The following is a 23041-nucleotide window of genomic DNA, read 5'->3' as shown; positions in this document are numbered from 1 at the left end:
TAAAATTGCCGTTAAGGGTTCTGATTGTTCTGCAGGAAAACACAACAAAACATGTTTAACTTTGTGTAACTATAGTATCCCACACTTATTTAAATAAAGAACTCTGTTATGGAGCATTTTCCTACCAATGCTAGTGTGAGAAATACTGCTTTATGGGATTTGTGTTTTCTTAGTTATTTTGAATATTATCATCCTTTTTTATTTCAAAAAAGTATGTCATTTTCCTCTTTAAATAGACTACATATAACAAAGGCTTCTTTATTAACTATGTTTTTAAACATATTTGGCCCAAAATTATTTTCAATGGTAACAAATATCCAGTAATGTAATGCAAATGGAATTATATAATTGAATTTAAAGAAATTCATTAAAGCTAAAATTTCAAGTATAGTATTTCAAGTTCCTTAATGTGAATCAAGGGCACACAATTTGCATCAGTATAAATAAGTATATAGTTCAGCCACTAGATGGTGATCACAGTGAATTTTTGTTGCTGATTTTCATAACTGAAAATTCATTAGTTGTGCTATTTTTCTGATACAGAAAGGAAGAGACAGACACTTTCCCAGATGAGCAGAACATGATTTATAACCAATGTTTACTTCTTAGAAACGGTGGAGTTTCTGTTCTACTGGAACGTAAGTTCTTGGATATAGAGTGACTGGTGAATCTAAGACAGATCATGTAGATGATGTTGATAGCCACTGAAGTAAAACATAGAGAAACGTATATATAGTGACATTACAATGTAGGGTTGTCAAAAACTTGGATTTAGCAGGGGTTAAGCCATAATGAGGGGTTATACTGGATCAGATTCACACAATATGCATACACATGAGGGAAAGGCGAAAAGGAAGCCCTGTTTTCAGAAAACACTGCCGGGGCAAAGGCTACCTGAGCTCCATGAATCATATGTCTGGAGCCAAGACAACATCCTTGCCATCATCCTGTGGATACTGGGGTTTCTTCTGCTCTTTCACAGCCTAACTCACTGGTTTCTGCCTCTAAACAAACACTTAAATATATATTTAAAGAAATATCACTATACTTTATCATTTTCTAAATCACTAAAATGTATTTGAATATAATCCTGATTAAAACTATTTCCTTAGTCAAAAGTAAGAGTTGTTTTTTTTTTTAGATGTTTTAGGGCTTTAATGTCCTTCACACGGTCAACATAAAACACTGACAATGGATGAACAATAGGGGAAAAGACTGTTCAGCGAAGATCTTCCCGAACGAACTCACGGCATCACTGGTCAAACACCATAAAGAGAACAGTCACATGAACAGTAAGGGAGTTTAACAGAGATTTTTAGTTTAACAGCATAACTGAAAAACAAAGAACCAACCAAGTAAACAAGCAAGCAACCAACCAACCAACCGTTCTTCTACCCACTGAAAGGAAAGTAAAAGTGAATCAGGGAGCTTCCAAATCTTGTGAAGCAGCTTAAAAAGGGAGAGGGGAGGGGGAAGGGGAGGCACACAACAGTTGAGAACGTAACACTCTAATGCACAAGGTCAAGGATCCTAACATTCTCAAAGTCTCAGCATATACCAACAAGAACCATATTATTAGAAATATACAGGCACAGAGATATAAATGCATAGAGATATAAACTAGTTGGTATTAAAAACAGACCTTGCTATATAAACGTATAGTACGTCATTTTTATCTCTTTATGAGAATAACAGTATAAAGAAATATCTCCAGTTTGCCTTTTAGTCTGGAACATCACAACCCGGTCGGTGGTGACCTGAATTAACAGCTGCAGAATCCAGAAGACCCCACTGCTGTCATCTTGCAAAGGACCAAAATTCAGCACCTAGAGGGCTCCACCCACCCTCCATGCTGTGTGTCTGTGTGTCTCTAAAAATAATAACGCGCAATTTGCATATAATTAAACCCATAGGCATCTTTGAATATGAGATCTAGGGAGAAAAAGTAGCAGCAAAGAAAACAGTAGCTAGAATTTGGTAGAAAAGCAAGAGAAGATTTTTTAAAAGCTTCCACTTCAAGTCAGGATTAAGGTTAACTTTCAACAGCTGGGCTTAGCTGTGGATGTTTTGCTGTTCTCTGGAAAAAAAAGAAAATCTATCATAAGGATGTTCATTCGAGAAAAATACTGTTTGTTTAGTTTTTTTAGCCATGACCAAGTGAAAGAGTAAGAGTATTTTTAATTTTAAAGAATTTACATATTGCCCAAATACTTAGGAGTATCTATTTTCCTGAGTCCCTGAGTCCAGTATGAGTTGTGTATTCAGACTTATAAAAATATTTGCTGAACTACAAGCTCCTGAATCAGAACTCAAAGCCATTCACTTCCATTTTTCTGCACTTCTCCTGCCATTTGTCCCAACCAGACCTTCATGACCCTGAGCTTTTGGACATATTGTTCTTTCTGCAAGTACGGCCCTTTCCCCCTTTCCTTCGATTGATAAATTCCTCGCGTGCCAGTAAAACTTGCTTTCCTCAGTTAGTGCTTCCCTCAAATCCCCAGGAGAGGCAGTTACTGCCCTCTGTGCTCTTCACAGGACAACGTTCTCTTCACATTCAAGCAGAGAGAATGCCATCGATGTTTCCACAACTTCCTTCCTAAGACAGGAATATAATTCGAATTAACATCTAGTAAACTACTCGGCACGCTGTAGGCGTCCAGTATTTATTTACTGAATCATTCCATTAATTAATTAGTTAATTTTAAAAGCAATCTTAACTATGAGCACGGTTTTCTGGAGAGGGGCAAGATTCTTTCTGAATATTCAACCTACCTGGTACAAAATGGGAATTGTACTCAGGAGGGGCACCAGGCCTTGGATCAGGTGATTTTATTTGATTCTCCATTTCATCTGCAAGTTGTTCAGGGCCTGTGGGGACTATATTTTGGGGGAGAGAAAGGGGACCTGATTTACAATGGGAATGATAATATGATTACAGAAGATATTCATTTTTTAAATTTTGATATGCATCAATGAATATAACCAACATGACATACACTCATTTTTTATAAAAAAGCAATTCATTATGTATATTAGACATCAACCTATTAATATATTTGATGAATTTTTAGCCTGAATATGGACTTAAAAATAAAACTAAGCAATTATATTGTTATGATCAAAGCAACAAGCTTTCATGCTAGTGTTCAGCTGACCTGATGCTCATTCCTATCTACATAAACTCCTTGCACAGTAGCAAAACTTCTTTCTCCTATTATATAATAGGGAGAGTACAGTCATTTATAGAGTGCATCTGATTTAGTCCCGAATCCTTTTTGGAAAATGGCTGTGTTTAAATAAATTCAAAGCACAACACAATAAATACTTAATAAATTTAATATATAACATGATGAATACTTAATAAATTTAAAACATAACACAATGAATACTTAATACTTTAAATAGCAGTAATGCTACACACAACTCAGCTGGAGGTGGTTCAGTCTTCATCTCCAGTGAGTCACATTTTTACCATATTCCGCCTAAAAGCAACCTAGATCATTGTAATTGCTGCAAGGGAGGTACTGAAGTCACTTGTCTTGTCCTCTTGTTGAAATTAGAGAAATTACTCACTAGAAGGTAGTCCTGAATCTCTTAACTGGTTGACTTTTATCTCATAAGAAACACAAATCCCACAGATGTGGTGTTTCTCTCCTTGTATCATCTCCTACATTGCTTGAAAAAGCAGCGCTACTTTTGAGTCTTCTTCTGTAAGGGCAAGCTGCCATCACAGGCTTTTTATTACTATTACCTCTCTTTGCAGACTTACTCTCCTACCTGTATTTTTCCTTTACCTAACTTTCCCCCACATACTTTAGAGATTTTTGCAGTACCTATATGCCAGTATAAAACCCTTTTAATCCTTTTCTGTCAAAGATAAAGAGGAGTGTTCATATATATAAATGAACAAATGAATGTATATATATGTATATATATATATTCTTCAAATATTAAACAAGTGACTTAAAAGTGAAATAAACTCCAATTTTTTAAGGAAAGGAATCACACAGTTCACATTTGAAAATAAAGCATATTAAAATTTATTCACAAAAACTTACCTGACATTTGAAGAATTCTAATTAATCCTGAAAAAAAACCACATTTTATACCTTTAAAAATATATTTATATAGTTAGTATTATTATTTAGTGATACATGTAACAAGTTCTGTGATTCTTTTAGTCCCCAGTTACCTTTCTTTCATTCCTTCATTAATTCAACAAATATTTCCTGAGCATCTATTATGTACCAGGGACTATTATAGGTGTTGAAAATACAGCAGTAAATGAGATGGACACTCTGCTGGAGATTACATTCTAGTGGAGTGAAACATATCAAGAGATATTTAAGATTAAATTTAGATAGTACAGTTATGAAGAAAACAAAGTTAAAGATTAAGAAAAACATGGATGAGGCGCTCGAGGAGGGTCAGGGAAAAGCTCTCTCAGGAGGTGAGCTTTCAGCTATCTGAACTATGACAGAAAGCATTATACGAAAAATGTAGGAAGAGAGTTCCCAAAAGACAAGAAAGTAAGTGCAAAGGCCTTGAGATGGCAATGAGCTTGGGCAATGACCAAGGGAGAGAAAGAGGTCAGGTGTGACTGGAACACAGGGAAAGAAGAGAACCGAGGTCAGAGATGGAGACAGAGGTCTGATCATACCTGAAACTCATGGCAAAATGTTTGGAATCTGTTGTAATTGCAGTTGGGGGTCTTTGGAAGACTTTAATCAGTGGAGTGACCAGATCTGATTTAAACTTTATCTTGAGGGGCAGGGGTAGAAGCAGTGGGGGAGGGATGGCAGCAGTAATCCAGGTGGGAGCTGATGCTGGCTTAGACTGGGGAGGTGACATGAGAGAGGGTCAGATGCCGTCAGATGCATAACAAGATTTGGAAGCAGAACCCACAGGAGTTGCTGATGGACTAAGTAAAGAGAGGAGTCGAGGATGAGTCTCATTTTTTAAGCCAGGGTACCCGAGCTGATGGTGATGCCATTAGCTGAACTAGAGAGGAAGATGGTGGGAAAATGTTGGGACTGGGGAGGGCAGGAATCAAAAGTTTAAATCGGGACATGTTATGTTTAAAGAAGAGTCCAAGAGAAGACATGTTAAACATTTAAATAAAAAACATGTATATGTGAACATTATGAGAATAACTCAGAGAAGTAATCTAGAAGTTGGGATGATATTTGAAACAAGGGGTGGAGGTTGGGGAGAGAGTTCATTGATTTCATTAATTCAATCAAGGGGAAAAGATTATTACAGAAAGGAATTTCAGTATTTCAGGTTTCTGAGTTCTGGGTGATGACAAATAACAAGGAGAAAACATCAGCAAAAGCTATAATACACTGAATGCTTATCAACTGTCAGGAAAAGGCAGAGCACTTTTCATATATTATCTCCAATTTGCACAGCAAAGAAACCATAAACAAAATGAAAAGACGACCCACAGAATGGGAGAAAATATTTGCAAATGATACGACCAATAAGGGATTAACCTCCAAAATTTACAAACAGCTCATGCAGCTCAATATCAAAAAAACAAACCATTCAGTCAAAAAATGGGCAAAAGATCTAAATAGACATTTATCCAAAGAAGACATGCAGATGGCCAAGGGGCACATGAAAAGATACTTAACATCACTAATTATCAGAGAAATGCATATCAAAACTACAGTGAGATATCACCTCACAGCAGTCAGAATGGCCATCATCAAAATGTCTACAAACAACAAATGCTGGAGAGGGTGTGGAGAAAAGGGAACCCTCCTACACTGTTGGTGGGAATGTAAATTGGTGTAGCCACTATGGAGAACAGTATGGAGGTTCCTTAAAAAACTAAAAACAGAGCTACCATATGACTACCATATGATCCAGCAATCTCACTCCTGGGCATATATCTGGAGAAAAACATGGTTCGAAAGGATACATGCACCTCAATGTTCACTGCAGCACGGTTTACAATAGCCAAGACATGGAAGCAATCTAAATGTCCATTGACAGATGAATTGATATAGAAGATGTGGTACATATATACAATGGAATATTATTCAACTATTAAAAAAATGAAATAATGTCATTTGCAGCAACATGGATGGACCTGGAGATTATCATACTAAGTGAAGTAGGTCAGACAGAGAAAGACAAATATGATAACGCTTATATGTGGAATCTGAAAAAAAATGATACAAATGAACTTATTTACAAAACAGAAACAGACTCACAGACATAGAGAACGAACTTATGGCTACCAGCGGGGGAAGGGTGGGGGAAGAGATAGATTGCAAGTTTGGGACTGACATGTACACACTGCTATATTTAAAATAGATAACCAACAAGGACCTACTGTATAGCACAGGGACCTCTGCTTAATACTCTGTAATAACCTAAATGAGAAAAGAATTTGAAAAAGAATAGACACATGTATATGTATAACTGAATCACTCTGCTGTACACCTGAAACTAACACAACATTGTTAATCAACTATACTCCAATATAAAATAAAAATTAAAAACAAACCAAAAAAGAAAAATAAACAGGGACTTCCCTGGTAGTGCAGTGCTTAAGAATCCACCTGCCAATGCAGGGGACACGGGTTCGAGCCCTGGTCCGGGAAGATCCCACATGCCGTGGGGCAACTGGGCCTGAGTGCCACAACTACTGAGCCTGCGCTCTGGAGCCCATGAGCCACAACTGCTGAGCCTGTGCGCCTAGAGCCTGTGCTCCACAACAAGAGAAACCACCGCAATGAGAAGCTCATGCACCACAACGAAGAGTAGCCCCCACTCGCTACAACTAGAGAAAGCCCGTGCACTGCAACAAAGACCCAACACAGCCAAAAATAAATAAATAAATAAATAAAAATAAACTGGAAAAAAAGTAAATAAACAAAACAATGTAATAGTGAAAAAAACAAATGAAAACATCTAATACGTAAATGGCCAATGCTGCTAAACTCAAGTACTTCTAAGTTCCCAGTCCGTGTTCCTTCCAATGAGTTGTCCTGCTTATCAGAGTACAGAATGTGGTCATTTGTGTTGCTCCAGTAGGGTAGAAATCACCGATACAGGGTAGGTATGCCAAAGAAGCATTAGAACACTATATGAGTGAGTAGTCAATACAGACTGAGTTGACCCAGCAAATGTCACCATGGCATAAGCCGGTATGTAGATTCTAGCCTCCTGCCAAGCCTGCGTCAGTCTTGGACCATTTCCTCTCCCTCTCTGGAGCTGGAGTTAGTTGTACAACATCCTACGTGTCTTAAAAGTAAAAACAGCTCCCTGGAGCACATCACAAATCCAGACCCAACTGCAGGCCAACCAAGAGTTCCAGGAACTGGTCCTATTCCTTTAATGATGGTAATATCTGGTGTTTAGGAAAATGCCCCTACCTTTCTAGAACCTTAAATTCTGGACATTCCTAGGAATGTACTCTCAAGTGACTGCATGTGTACACACAGGTTATATACGAGAATATTCTTGACACACTGTTCATACTAAAAGAAAGTAAAAACATTTCCAGTGCCCATCAATGGTACACTGGATAAATATATTCTGGTATATTTATATGATATAATAGTATACTGTAGTGAAAACAAAGTACAGCCATACCCATCAACAGAGATGAATCTCGAAATTACAACACTGTACAAAAAAAAAGCAGTCATAGGAGAACACATATGAGTCCATTTAAGAATGTTCAAAAGCAGGAAATGAGACAAAACGCTTTTTTTCTGATACATGTATGGGGGAAACTTTAAAGAATAAAATTAGGTAATTAATAACACAAAATTTAGGAAAACGGTTACCTGTGGAAAAGAAGAGATGTGGGTAAAGTGTTTAGCTCTGGCCCCCAAGGGGTTTGAAGTTCCTGCTAATGTTCTAGTTCTAATAGGGTGGTGAAACAGGGGTGATGGGTTGTTACTAGTTTTTAAAGAGTACATATATGTTTATATCTGCATATTTATATGTATGACATTGTTTCACAATAAAAAAGAACCATCTGACAGTTATATGTTTAGTGTAACTTTCTAACTAAACATCTATTGTTCCTTTCTACATCAAGCCTGGGGATTGCAAACTGTCAAATAACTGTGATGGAAAGTAATTAGAACAGAGTATTGAGTGCCTTAGTAAAAACGGGCCAAATTATCAATCTATCTATCCATCTATTCATCCATTCATCCATATATCCATCCAACTATCTAGAGTGGCAAATGGTACAGCATAGTGCAAAAGTAGCATATGTTAACAATTGCTGAAGCTAAGTGAAGACAGATTTGAATATTTTTATTACAAAAACAAAAAACTTGAAGGAAAACAAGTACATAATTCTGGACCCCAAAAGTGAAATAATACCTCTGGGGTCCAGGCCTGGAAATCTGTACTTTAAACACAGTCCCAGGTGATCCTTTTGATCAGGCATGTTTGGACTGATATAGTGTAAAGAAAAATAACAGTTCTCAACCATGCCAGGCAGAAATTAGCATTCAAATGTGATTCCAGCGATTGAAAAACACCTTGAAAAAATAAACCAATTTTGAAAAAATTTTAAATCTATAAGAATGTTTTTTAAAGTAACTAATATCAATGAATTTAAAGTAAAATACACCTACACATTGCCTAACAAGCTGCAGGTGCTCATGGAATTTGTTTAGTCCTCCCTCCTTTGAGCCACTGGTTTCTTTTTTTTTTACCACTCTAAATGCTCTCCCCATTCTTAAAAATTTTACAATATAGTTTTGTTTTTTTTTAACATCTTTATTGGGGTATAATTGCGTTACAATGGTGTGTTGGTTTCTGCTTTATAACAAAGTGAATCAGCTATATGTATACGTATATCCCCATATCCCCACCTTCTTGAGCTTCCCTCCCACCCTCCCTATCCCACCCCTCTAGGTGGTCACAAAGCACTGAGCTGATCTCCCTGTGCTATGCGGCTGCTTCCCACTAGCTATCTATTTTACATTTGGTAGTGTATATATGTCAGTGCTACTCTCTCACTTTGTCCCAGCTTCCCCTCCCCTGCTGTGTCCTCAGGTCAGTTCTCTACATCTGCGTCTTTATTCCTGCCCTGCCACTACGTCCATCAGTACCATTTTTATAGATTCCATATACATGCGTTAGCATACGGTATTTTTCTCTTTTTGACTTACAAAAGAACCTTATCTTAATAAACTTCCTTTAAAGTTCAAATATGTTGTAAGATTTTTGTTTTAAGTGATACATTCTCATTCTCATAGAAGGAGTACAGAATGAAACAGTAGTAACTGTAAACTACATAAATATCTAGCACATAAATATCTAACACATATAAGAAAACACATTATAGTGAAACGTTATAAAAATCATATTCCTTTAAAAATATGGTCACAATAATTTTGTAAAAATAATTAAGATGTTTACAATAATCTGCATAATTATAACATGGAAAGTTCTGTTTTTAAAAGTATTTAAAATCTAGAGAATATGCTAAAGAATAAATAATATTTCCTTTTCAAATTTTCTATAAGAAATGTATAATAGGGCTTCCCTGGTGGCGCAGTGGTTGAGAGTCCGCCTGCCGATGCAGGGGACACGGATTCGTGCCCCGGTCCGGGAAGATCCCACATGCCGCAGAGCGGCTGGGCCCGTGAGCCATGGCCGCTGAGCCTGCGCGTCTCGAGCCTATGCTTCGCAACGGGAGAGGCCACAACAGTGAGAGGCCCGCGTACCGAAAAAAAAAAAAAGAAATGTATAATAGATTTTATAATCTGAAATGAAAAAAATAATAGAAATAGAACTGACAATCTAGACTCTTACAGTGAATTTAACTAAAAAGACCTGAGGTCTATAAAAGATGAAAACTTTACACATCCTTCCAAACACAATTCTCTTTACAGACTTGAAGCCAAAATCTTGGCTCCTGTGGTGTATTGTGTTAGTTTTATGGGTTTCCTAGTCACCAGGGAACTAGACAGTTGAGTGGACTCAGTATGAATGGATTAAAGTCCGATGATTGTGAAGGATTGTCATTCCTGTTCCACACCTTGGCAACTTAACAGGTTGCTGTTACACGGGCTGGAATTAAGAAACTATCCTACTCAAAAAGCAATTACAGAGGCCTGCACTAACAAGATAAATTTAGGTCTGTTACTTTGGAATAAAACATGCAGTAGAAGTAACCCAGAGACACATGGAATCTTTCATTAGAACAATACATGGAATATACATTTAATTATATATTTGCATGAAATTAATCCTACAAGAAACTTGACAGAAATGGTGACTAATTTTCACTATGAACAAATGAAAATGTTGGAAAATCTAATCAATTTATGAAAAATCAAATCAATTTATGTTCTGTTTTTATAATTTACACAAATATTTTTCTTATTTTAGTCACACTATGGTTCCTTCCAAACAAAAGGTCTTATGGTAGGACATTTCCTTTTTTTAGCAGGAGGTTGGTTATTCAGCTTTATTTGAAAACAAAAGAATTAGATTAAATGGGAGCAAACTGATAGTCACAGTTGATAGGTAACTTTTTTTTTTTTTTGCGGTACGCGGGCCTCTCACTGTTGTGGCCTCTCCCGCTGCGGAGCACAGGCTCCGGACGCGCAGGCTCAGCGGCCATGGCTCACGGGCCCAGCCGCTCCGCGGCACGTGGGATCCTCCCGGACCAGGGCACGAACTCGTGTCCCCTGCATCGGCAGGCAGACTCTCAACCACTGTGCCACCAGGGAAGCCCGATAGCTAACTTTTATTAAACGTACTAGCTTAATTTTTCAAAAGAGAATATCAGGTCTCTCCATTTTAGCTTTCAGAGGAGGCATGTTTTTGTTACCTGGAGTACAAAAAATTCCAGAAGAATAATATAATCATGATGTTTATATAATACATTTTAGGAAACATTACCATGACAATCATGATATCTAAAAGATTGCCAGATAATGCCTTATTGTGTCATTTTCTGGCTAGTCTTCTAGTATTAAAAACTGTAACAAAACAGGATGTCAGGTGACCTATAATTAAATCATTTTGATAAGTAACCTTACATTTTAAAATGTGTTATCTGCAAAAGTACATATATTTATATCACAAAAAGGATCCTTCCTACCTAGAGTCCCATTTCCCTTCTCAAAAGGCAGCCACAGATACTAGATTTTTTGTGTCTTTCAAGAGGTTTTCTAAGCAAACACAAACTAATATATATGCCTTTTAATACAAACGGCAGTTTCCTATATACTGTTTTGTATCCTGTTTTTTCATTTATTAAAATTCTTTGATGTTGATTACATTTCAGTTCATATAACCTTATTATTTTTAAAGGCTGCACCACAGTTCAACTGGCTGCTTGATGAAAATTTAAATTGTTCCCAAATGTATGCCATTACAAACAATGCTGAAATAAATTTATATATTTTATGCACAAGTGTATTGAATCCCTGGAAGCAGAACTGATGGATAAAAGTTTTGAACATTTCTATTTTGGCATATATTGTCAAACTCTTCATCAAGAATCTGAATCAACTCACATACCAGACAAAAATGTGTTACATTTCTAACACTATGTTTTATCAAAATTTTGTCATTGTTAATCTGAAAGGTGAAAACATTCCAGTTTTATTTTCCATATCTTGAGCATTTTTTACTCTTTGCTTAAAAGTCATTTTCAGCTCCATTTCTGTGAACTGCCTGTTTGTCATGTGCCCATTTTTCTGTTTGCTAGGTTTTGTAAAAAGTTTCTTTTCAAGCTGCTCAACATCACTAATTATTAGAGAAATGCAAATCAAAACTACAATGAGGTATCACCTCACACCAGTTAGAAGGGGCATCATCAGAAAATCTACAAGCAACAAATGCTGGAGAGGGTGTGAAGAAAAGGGAACCCTCTTGCACTGCTGGTGGGAATGTAAACTGATACAGCCACTATGGAGAACAGTATGGAGGTTCCTTAAAAAACTAGAAATAGAATTACCATATGACCCAGCAATCCCACTACTGGGCATATACCCAGAGAAAACCATAATTCAAAAAGACACATGCACCCCAATGTTCATTGCAGCACTATTTACAATAGCCAGGTCATAGAAGCAACCTAAATGCCCATCGACAGACGAATGGATAAAGAAGATGTGGTACAGATATACAATGGAATATTACTCAGCCATAAAAAGGAACAAAACTGGGTCATTTGTAGAGACATGGCTGGATCTACAGACTGTCATACAGAGTGAAGTCAGTCGGAAAGAGAAAAACAAAATCGTATATCAACCCATATATGTGAAACCTAGAAAAATGGTACAGATGAACCAGTTTGCAGGGCAGAAATTGAGACACAGATGTAGGGAACAAACATATGGACACCAAGGGGGGAAAGCGGCAGGGGGATGGGGATGGTGGTGTGATGAATTGGGCGATTGGGATTGATATATATACACTAATATGTATAAAATGGATAACTAATAAGAACCTACTGTATAAAAAGAAAATTTCATTTTATGTTAAGAATTTTTTCTCAAATTTGTCATGAATGTTTACATTTTTGCCACGCATTCTTATTGATTTTTTTTGTAGTCTAATTTTTGCCTGTTTTACTGATTTTGAAAATGTGACAATACTCAGTAGTGTTGATAATGTGATGAGAGAAATATACTCTTACAAACTTTTTGAAGTACAGCATCTCTCTCATCCTGAAGAATGAGTACTATAAAAGTGATTTTAGGACAATGTTACTGAAATATATAAAGAGTATAAAAACTACTGTATTTTCTGTTTATAAAAATGTTAACAGGCTGTGAAATCCCTCAAGCAAAACTTCAATTGTGTGCCTATAGGAAACATCATAGCAATCAATACTGAGGAAGTAGATAAAGGAAGGGATTTTCAAAGAAAGAAGCTGAAAGAGAACATTCAAAGAGAAAGTAAATGAAGTGAACAATATGAAAAGCTCTGTGAAAGAAAATATATTTCTTCTACACTGAATGATAACTAATATATCCAGAAAGGAATTAAATACCTAAATTACTAATTACAATCTCAAGATCTTTACTATTTATTATTTTTTCCTATTATAAAAATATCACTTTTTATTTACAAATATGCATATATTTACAGAACAAAACATGAATATACATAATATATGCATACCTCAGAGCTATTGCATGTTCACTTCCAGACCACAATAAAACAAATACACATATATACATATAAATATATGTATATATACACACCCATATACATAAACATTTATACATACTGTGGTACAACTTGTTTTTTGTTTGTTTGTTTTCAATTTATAATATACTTTGGACATACTTCCACCTTAGAACATTTAGAACTATCAAATGTTTTAAACTATTATTATTCCACTGTAGATGTACAATTAATTATGTAACCAAATTCCAATCAATGGTTACAAAACTATTCCCAAGTTTTCTATTACAAACAATCCTACTGTGACCATCTTTTTTGGTTTTTGTTTTTTTTTGTGTGACCATCTTTGACACAGATTTTTATTTGCACACTTAGGAGCACGATGAATTCCAATAAGTGAATGGATATTATAATTTTTAAGTTATCACCATAAAAAAGTTTTACCAATACATTTCCACTAAGAGTTTGTAAGAGTATATTTCTCTCACCACACTATCAACAATACTGAGCATTATCACATTTTCAAAATCAGTAAAACAGGCAAAAATGGTCTTACTTTAATTGCATTTTTCTGATAATTAATGTGGCTGAGTCTTCATTCCCCTTATCATTTGTGTTTCTCTTACTTTGAAGTCACACTTTTTATTCTCAGATTGGATGGTTGATCTTAAAAGTCCTTAATGAGAGTTCTAGGCATATTAGAAAATTAGCTCTTTTTCTGTTAACAATTTCCATTTGTATCTGTTTTGTTTTGTTTTTCTTGCATGCAAATGTTAAGAATCATGTCCCTACATGGGCTTTAGGTTTTTCTATCAACCTCAAAAATGCTTTCCCACATGCTACACTCACAAACATTCATCCAGCTTTTCTTCTTTTTTAGGTTTCATATATTTCAACTTAAATTAGTAAATCATCTAGATTTCATTTGTATGTTAAGAGTGAGGGAAAGTTCAAGTTTTATTATTAGGTTTCCCAAATAAACACCTGACTGTCCATACATGATGGATTAAATGTTATTTATTCTCCATTCCCTATTTTAAATGTATGTTTATCAAATGTCAGCTTTCCTTTTATTCTTAAATGTCTCTTCAGTTTCTTTGATTTGTCTGGTAGTAGATCTATTCCCCCTAGTGGCCTTTTAATCACTACAGCTTTATAAGCCCTTTTATTATATTGCAAAATCCCCAGATATATGTATACATATGTACATTTTTCTTTGAATTGAAAACTTCCTGGCAAGTAGTTATTTTTCCCCTTGAGCTAAACAGTTGCTTTAAAAACAAACAAAAAAATTCGGTTAGGATTCTGTTTAATTTATATGTTCTTTTAGAGAAATGATACCTTTGTCTAGAAGAACGTTATGTATTTCATTGTATTTTTATCTATACATTCTCATATATAGTATATTTTCATCTATGTCCCTAGAGCTTTACATCTTTTTTAAAATACGTTTTTCAAGTTATTTCATGCCAAACGGAATGGTTTATTTTGTTCTATTTTCCAGTTTATAGATATATATATATAACATCTATTGATAACTGTAAATTGCAGTTAGATGCAATTAGACACTTCACTAAATTTTCTTATTTTTTCTATGAGATTTTCAGTTGTTTTCTGTTGATTCTCAAGGTACACGATTGTATTATGTGTAAAAAGTGATAATGTTGTGTCTTCTTTTCTAATCAGAATGTTAACGTGTCCTCCTGCCTACCTCACTGGCCTATACAACTCAACAACGTCATAGAGTATGATGATGAGCATTCTTGGCTTTTCCAAATTTCCTGGAAGTGATGCTAGTGTTCCAAGATTTACCGTGAGAGCAAGACAGACAGATGGAGGGTATCCTACTCGTAATGCAGTAACACCCAATATAAAATATTACAGCTTTACCCTTTTACGTAGGTGGGAAATCGACCTCAGTGCATAATATCTTCATCTCTGTACTAGTTTGGGTAGATAACACACTAAATACGCAACAAAGTAAAAACTCAACTAAATCGTAGGTCCTAAGACCAGAAAACAAATGAAAGAAAATTCTAAGTCTTGAAACATAAACGTTTTATTTTATAGAAACAAACCAACTGTACGCCGAAATAAGTTACCACCCGCCCCCCAAGCCTGCCTGAATGCTAAAGCGAGAGTTGGGTTCTCTCCTGTAACCCCCGTCGCTCTGCCAGCAAAGCACGTCAAGAAGTGGCTGCAAACCCTTTTACCTGCGAGCCGGCCAGGCCCGGGTCCTCAAAGCTGCGCTGAGCGAGCGCCCGCCAGAGACGCCAGCGGAGCCGCCTCCGGGGCAGGAGACGCGGGAAAGGTGCGCAGCGCGGCCGGGCAGCGCAGCCAGCTCTCCGGGGCGCGCTTCTCCGCGGCCGGAACGCTCTCCCCAACACAGCCTCAGTCCCAGGGCCACGACCGCCGACTTCAGATCCAGAGGGCCCCGACCCCTCACCCAGCGCCGGAGACGGCTCGCTGCCAGCCAGGCCCACGCGTCCACCTGGCAGACATGCGCCGAGCGCCCCGAAACTTCGCAACCCACCTGGGGATGCGGGGCGCTGCGGGCCGGGGGGCAGCCAGCCCAGGACACGGCGTGCCCCCGCGTCCGCCGGCCTCGGGCCTCTCCTCGAGGCGCCCGCGACCCGGCTCTCCGCCCACCCGGCCCCACTCACCGCCCAGCCAGCCGTCCACTCGGCACCCGCGACGCCAGGCCTGGGGTCTGAGTTTATCCAGGGAGAAAAGAGAAAGGGGCGGGGCGGGGAAATGGAGAAGGAAGAGGAGGATTTTGCAATGAAAAACCACACAGAGCCCCGCAGGCGACTGGGAGGAGGGTCGGGGGCGTGGTCCCGCGGGCGGGGACCCTCCCCGGGGCGCCGTCTCCCCGCCCCGCCCCGCCCCCGCGCTGGGAGCTCTGCTGCCGCGGGTCCGCTGCTCCTGGAGGCACGGGCCGCTGCTGAAGCCGGCTTTCCAGTAAAAATGCACAGGAGACAGGAAAAGAGGGAAAACTAGTTGTCACCGCTCACATGTGAGGTGAAGAAAAAGATAAAAGCAAGTCGACGGTTGCCTCTAATCCTAAAGGCACTTTCTAGAGCCTGTGAGGCAGGGCTTCGTGGCAGAGATCAAAGAGCCCAGAAAGGAAAAGAAGCAGCCAGCCTTTCGTAAGAGCCCTGTTAATTTGCATCTGTCCCCCACCCCAGACCCTTGGCTTGGAGAATTGACCTTGGCGATGCAATGCGGGCTGGAAACACTCAGGCGCGGGGCCCAGGCATTTGTTTTCCTTTCCACTGGATTGGAGGAGGCCAGTTTGATGTTAGAGGGAGGTAGGGAGGAAGGGGTGCCAGAAAAGAGGAGTGGGGGAGCTGGGTCGCCTATGTTTTCTGAAAGAAAAATGGCATTTGTTAATTACTGTTGTTAGGCACAAGTATTGGTTTCAAACTAATGAAGTTTAGATCTGTGGTCCATGGGAAGGAACACAACCCACTGACAGGAACTGAGAGAATCTAGATATCTCTGACCTTATAAAGAATCAGAACTGGACAGAAGTAAATTAGATTAAGTTCTGAAGAGTACTTGGCAGTGCCCCACTATGGGAGAAGTTTGGATAGGGGAAGGCGTATGGGAGTGGAGTTCTGGAATTTTCCATTTTCCCCTTATGAATGCTATCTGCTACTGTGTATGTGAAATAGATATTAAAAATTCATATTGCATTTCTCAGTAGTAATTGCATGGGACATTACCCAGATACTGAAATAATGTTATATTGAAAGCATAAAACGAAGTAGTGCCGAAACTACAGCTAAATATGATACTATTTATTAGCTTTGTTTTAAATTCATGAGAGTGATTCAGAGATTGAGTTTATGAATGCAAACCTCCAAAATGATCACATGAATGATCCCCAATAATTCAGGAGCAAAACATGGCTTGTGAAACATATTGCTTTGGGGAGGGATAAAGAAACGATTGAAAGTATTTCATATGCCCCAAATCCCAAGTTTTGAGGGGAAGAATAATGATCAAACCTATGTCTATGAAATTCCTGATCTGGTGATGTTCCAACTCAAATCCTTCAGGGGATGAAAACTTTACTGTTTTTTGTACTAATCCTATGTTATTTGCCCTATTGCTCCTTAGCTACCTCTCTTAGTATTATTTTCTTTTTATTGTTTTTTCCCACATTACCACAATCTTCTTAGAGTTAATATTGTACCTCTTCACGTGAAATTAGGAAGTTTGCAAAGCACTTTTTGGTACCTCAATTCTATATGTCATTGCTATCATGTTTTACATGCACACAAATTATAGACTACATAATTAAATGTTATGTTTTGCTAAAGCAATCAGTTGTCTTTACAGCTATTAGGAGATGAAAAAATAGTTTTTATATTTACCCACAAATACACAGTTATCTGCTTTTCATTTTTTCTGGTAGTTAAAGAGTTTTATCTATTGTCACATCCCTTCAGGCTGGGGAATTTCCTTTAGCATTTCTTGTAGTGCAGAACAGCTAGAGATAAATTCTCTCAGCACTGTTTAATCTGAAAGTATTTTTTTGTATGCATTTTAAAATATCTTCACTGGATATAGAATTCTGAGTGGACAGATTTTTCTTTTCTTCCCCAACAGTTTTGAGTTACATTTTTATCTGATGGGATTCAGACTTTTGACTTTAAGGTAAAGTTTTTAGCTTTGGTCTTCTGCAATTAGGCTGTGATGTGTGGTTTTCTTTGTATTTATCCTCATTGGAAGTCTTTGAGCATCACAGACAGATGATAGGTTGATATTTTCACCATTTGGGAAACTTCCAACCATTATTTCTTTAACTTACCTCCCTACACCATTCTCTGTTCTTTCCTTCTGTAAATTCAATTAAATGTATCTTAGACCATTTAATGTTGCCTCACAGGTCAGCAAGACTTGTTTACTTTTTCCCAATACAGTAAGTCCCCTACATACGAATGAGTTCCATTCCGAGAGCATGTTCGTAAGTCCAACAAAGTTAGCTTAGGTACCCATAACACAATCAGCTATATAGTACTGTAATAGGTTTATAATACTTTTCACACAAATAATACATAAAAAACAAACACAAAAAATAAAGAAAACATTTTTAATCTTACAGTACAGTACCTTGAAAAGTACAGTGGTACAACAGCTGGCATCCAGGGGCTGGCATCGAGTAAACAGGCAAGAAGAGTTACTGACTGGAGGAGGGAGAGGAGGTGGGAGATGATAGAGCTGAAGGATTGTCAGCAATAGGAGATGGAGGGCAAGCTGCAATTTCACTCACACCTGACATAGGATGACACGGGTTCTGATTCCTTACTGGATTCAATTCTATCTACCCTCTTGAAAAAACAATCCAGCGATGTCTGGGTAGTAGCTCTTTTTTTGTCATATAGATAACAGAGACTGCTTTCTGAACAGCTGCTGCAACCTTCGTGAACCATTCTACATTCAGGTACTGTGCCTCGAAAACAAACAGCGCCTCCTCAAATAAAGAAAATCCCCTTGCCATTTCCTGGGTCGTGAATCTCTTCAGTTCTTCAGTTACTTCTTCTTCCTCTTGTCTCTCTTCATCCTTACTCTGGGCCACCAATTCCATCAGGTCTTCATTAGTAAGCTCCTTGTGTTGCAGAGCAAGGAGTTCAATGAAATTGTCCTCTTGCAGATCTATCTTCTTGCCAAGGGTCACTAAGTTGTTGAAGACCTCTTCGGACTCCTCATCCACCTCAAATCCATGAAAATCATGAACAAACTGCAGGCAAATGTTCTTCCAAATCCCATTCATGGTAACGGCCGTAACCTCACACCAAGCAAAGTCAATGTTTCTTATGGCCTTGTAGATGTTATAGTCCTTCCAAAATTGTTGCCATGTTGTTCCTGATTCATCACTTACCTGTACTGCCTAGCGAAAAGTGTGACATAAATAATATTTCTTGAAAGTCGCTATAACTCCCTGGTCCATAGGTTGGATGAGCAACATGGTATTCAGTGGCGATGCACTACTTTGACATTGGGATGAAAGTCATCCATGAATGGGAGGTGGCCCAGAGCATTATCAAGCAGCAAAAGAATGTTGAATGGGATCTCCTTCTCCAAGCAATATTTCTCTACCTCTGGGATAAAGTGGTAGAAAAACCCATCCTGGAAAATGGCCTGTGTAAACCCAGGCTTTGGGGTTACTCTTCTATACAACAGGAAGGGAGCCCGTGGCTATGTTTTTAAGGGCTTTTGGGTTCTCTGAATGATAAACTAAGAGAGGCTTCGGCTTCATATCACCAGAAGCATTGCCTCCAAACAACAGAGTTAGCCTGTCCTTCGCTGCTTTATAGCCTGGCAACAACTTCTCCTCCTTACTGATGTAACTTCGGTCTGGCCTCCTCTTCCAGTACAGTCCTGTCTTGTCAACGTTAAAAACCTGCTCGGAGTGTCCTTGTCCCCATGGTGAGCCACAGCCACCGCCCGCCTCTGCAGGAGACCCTCCAACACTAGCAGGAGAGGGGGAAGATGGCGGAAGAGTAAGACGCAGAGATCACCTTCCTCCCCACAGATACACCAGAAATACATCTACACGTGGAACAACTCCTACAGAACACCTACTGAACGCTGGCAGAAGACCTCAGACTTCCCAAAAGGCAAGAAACTCCCCATGTACCTGGGTAGGACAAAAGAAAAAAGAATAAACAGAGACAAAAGAATAGGGATGGGACCTGCACCAGTGGGAGGAAGCCGTGAAGGAGGAAAGGTTTCCACACACTAGGAGCCCCTTTGCGGGTGGAGACTGCGGGTGGCGGAGGGGAAAGCTTCGGAGCCGCAGAGGAGAGCACAGCAACAGGTGTGTGGAGGGCAAAGCGGGGAGATTCCTGCACAGAGGATCGGTGCTGACCGGCACTCACCAGCCCGAGAGGCTTCTCTGCTCACCCGCTGGGACGGGCGGGGCTTCGGTTGGAGCGCAGGGAGAGGACTGGGGTTGGCGGCGTGAACACAGCCTGCAGGGGGTTAGTGCACCACAGCTAGCTGGGAGGGAGTCCGGGGAAAAGTCTGGATCTACTGAAGAGGCAAGAGACTTTTCTTCCCTCTTTGTTTCCTGGTGCGCCAGGACAGGGGATTAAGAGCGCTGCTTAAAGGAGCTCCAGAGACGGGCGCGAGCCACGGCTAACAGTGTGGACCCCAGAGATGGGCATGAGACGCTAAGGCTGCTGCTGCCGCCACCAAGAAGCCTGTGTGCGAGCACAGGTCACTATCCACACCTCCCTTCTGGGGAGCCTGTGCAGCCCGCCACTGCCAGGCTCCCGGGATCCAGGGACAACTTCCCCGGGAGAACGCACGGCACGCCTCAGGCTGGTGCAATGTCACCCTGGCCTCTGCCGCCGCAGGCTCGCCCCGCACTCTGTGCCCCTCACTACCCCCGACCTGAGTGAGCCACAGCCCCCGAATCAGCGGCTCCTTTAACCCCATCCTGTCTGAGCGAAGAACAGACGCCCTCCGGCGACCTACATGCAGAGGTGGGGCCAAATCCAAAGCTGAACCCCGGGAGCTGTGCAAACAAGGAGAAACGGAAATCTCTTCCAGCATACTCAGGAGCAGCAGATTAAATTTCCACAATCAACTTGATGTACCCTGCATCTGTGGAATATATGAATAGACAATGAATCATCCCAAATTGAGGAGGTGGACTTTGAGAGCAGGATTTATGATTTTTTCCCCCTTTTCCTCTTTTTGTGAGTGTGTATGTGTATGCTTCTGTGTGAGATTTTGTCTGTATAGCTTGGCTTTCACCATTAGTCCTAGGGTTCTATCTGTCCATTTTTCTGTTTGTTTTTTACTTAAAATATTTTTTCTTAATAATTATTTTTTTATTATAATAATACCTTACTTGATTTTATTTTCTTTTATCTTCTTCCTTCCTTCCTTTCTTCCTTCCTTCCTTCCTTCCTTCTTTTTCTCCCTTTTATTCTGAGCCGTGTGGATGAAAGGCTCTTGGTGCTGCAGCCAGGAGTCAGTGCTGTGCCTCGGAGGCAGGAGAGCCAACTTCAGGACACTGGTCCACAAGAGACCTCACAGCTCCACATAATATCAAACGGCGAAAATCTCCCAGAGATCTCCACCTCAACACCAACACCCAGCTTCACTCAACGACCAGCAAGCTACAGTGCTGGACACCCTATGCCAAACAACTAGCAAGACAGGAACACAACCCCACCCATTAGCAGAGAGGCTGCCTAAAATCATAATAAGTCCACAGACACCCCAAAACACACCACCAGACGTGGACCTGCCCACCAGAAAGACAAGATCCAGCCTCATCCACCAGAACACAGGCACTAGTCCCCTCCACCAGGAAGCCTACACAACCCACTGAACCAACTTTAGCCACTGGGGACAGACACCAAAAACAAAGGGAACTACAAACCTGCAGCCTGCAAAAAGGAGACCCCAAACACAGTAAGATAAGCAAAATGAGAAGACAGAAAAACACACAGCAGATGAAGGAGCAAGATAAAAACCCACCAGACCTAATAAATGAAGAGGAAATCGGCAGTCTACCTGAAAAAGAATTCAGAATAATGATAGTAAAGATATCCAAAATCTTGGGTATAGAATAGAGAAAATGAAAGAAACATTTAACAAGGACCTAGAAAAACTAAAGATGAAACAACCAACGATGAACAACACAATAAATGAAATAAAAAATACTCTAAAGGGATCAATAGCAGAATAACTGAGGCAGAAGAACGGATAAGTGACCTGGAAGATAAAGTAGTAGAAATAACTACTGCAGAGCAGAATTAAAGAAAAGAATGAAAAGAACTGAGGACAGTCTCAGAGAACTCTGGGACAACATTAAATGCACCAACATTAGCATTATAGGGGTTCCAGAAGAAGAAGAGAAAAAGAAAGGGACTGAGAAAATATTTGAAGAGATTATAGTTGAAAACTTCCCTAATATGGGAAAGGAAATAGTTAATCAAGTCCAGGAAGCACAGAGAGTCCCATATAGGATAAATCCAAGGAGAAATACGCCAAGACACATATTAATCAAACTGTCACAAATTAAATACAAAGAAAACATATTAAAAGCAGCAAGGGAAAAACAACAAATAACACACAAGGAAATCCCCATAAGGTTAACAGCTGATCTTTCAGCAGAAACTCTGCAAGCCAGAAGGGACTGGCAGGACATATTTAAAGTGATGAAGGAGAAAAACCTGCAACTAAGAGTAATCTACCCAGCAAGGATCTCATTCAGATTTGATGGAGAAATTAAAACCTTTACAGACAAGCAAAAGCTGAGAGAGTTCAGCACCACCAAACCAGCTTTACAACAAACGCTAAAGGATCTTCTCTAGGCAGGAAACACAAGAGAAGGAAAAGACCTACAATAACAAACCCAAAACAATTAAGAAAATGGGAATAGGAACATACATATCGATAATTACCTTAAATGTAAATGGATTAAATGCTCCCACCAAAAGACACAGACTGGCTGAATGGATACAAAAACAAGACCCATATATATGCTTTCTAAAAGAGACCCACTTCAGACTAGAGACACATACAGACTGAAAGTGAGGGGATTTCCATGCAAATGGAAACCAAAAGAAAGCTGAAGTAGCAATTCACATATCACACAAAGTAGACTTTAAAATAAAGACTATTAGAAGAGACAAAGAAGGACACTACATAATGATCAAGGGATCGATCCAAGAAGAAGATAGAACAATTGTAAATATTTATGCACCCAACATAGGAGCACCTCAATACATAAGGCAAATACGAACAGTCATAAAAGGGGAAATCGACAGTAACACATTCATAGTAGGGGACTTTAACACCCCACTTTCACCAATGGACAGATCATCCAAAATGAAAATAAATAAGGAAACACAAGCTTTAAATGATACATTAAACA

At 39.2% G+C, this 23041-nt stretch overlaps 1 protein-coding gene across 4 annotated transcripts in view; it reads right to left on the bottom strand.

Annotated features, from left to right (window-relative positions):
* The window catches only part of PLSCR4 (phospholipid scramblase 4), a 31199-nt gene extending 15327 nt beyond the window's left edge, over positions 1–15872 (bottom strand). The window contains exons 1-3 of one of the 4 annotated variants that reach the window (XM_060149149.1): positions 15798–15872; positions 4059–4085; positions 2773–2877 (exon numbers count right to left, since the gene is read on the bottom strand). In XM_060149149.1, the coding sequence (XP_060005132.1) occupies positions 2773–2877; positions 4059–4065 (112 nt within the window). In that variant the 5' untranslated portion in view covers positions 4066–4085; positions 15798–15872. Of the gene's footprint in view, positions 1–2772; positions 2878–4058; positions 4086–15347; positions 15639–15797 lie in introns of those variants that run through there. The other 3 variants (XM_060149150.1, XM_060149148.1, XM_060149151.1) reach the window with 3 other exon arrangements.
* Positions 15873–23041: the final 7169 nt, after the last annotated feature.

The sequence above is a fragment of the Lagenorhynchus albirostris genome, chromosome 5 (assembly GCF_949774975.1).
Source record: "Lagenorhynchus albirostris chromosome 5, mLagAlb1.1, whole genome shotgun sequence".
In the NCBI taxonomy this organism is placed as follows: Eukaryota; Metazoa; Chordata; class Mammalia; order Artiodactyla; family Delphinidae; genus Lagenorhynchus; species Lagenorhynchus albirostris.
The sequence above is the reverse complement of the archived record's forward strand: the minus strand, read 5'-3'. Positions and strand labels throughout refer to the sequence as shown.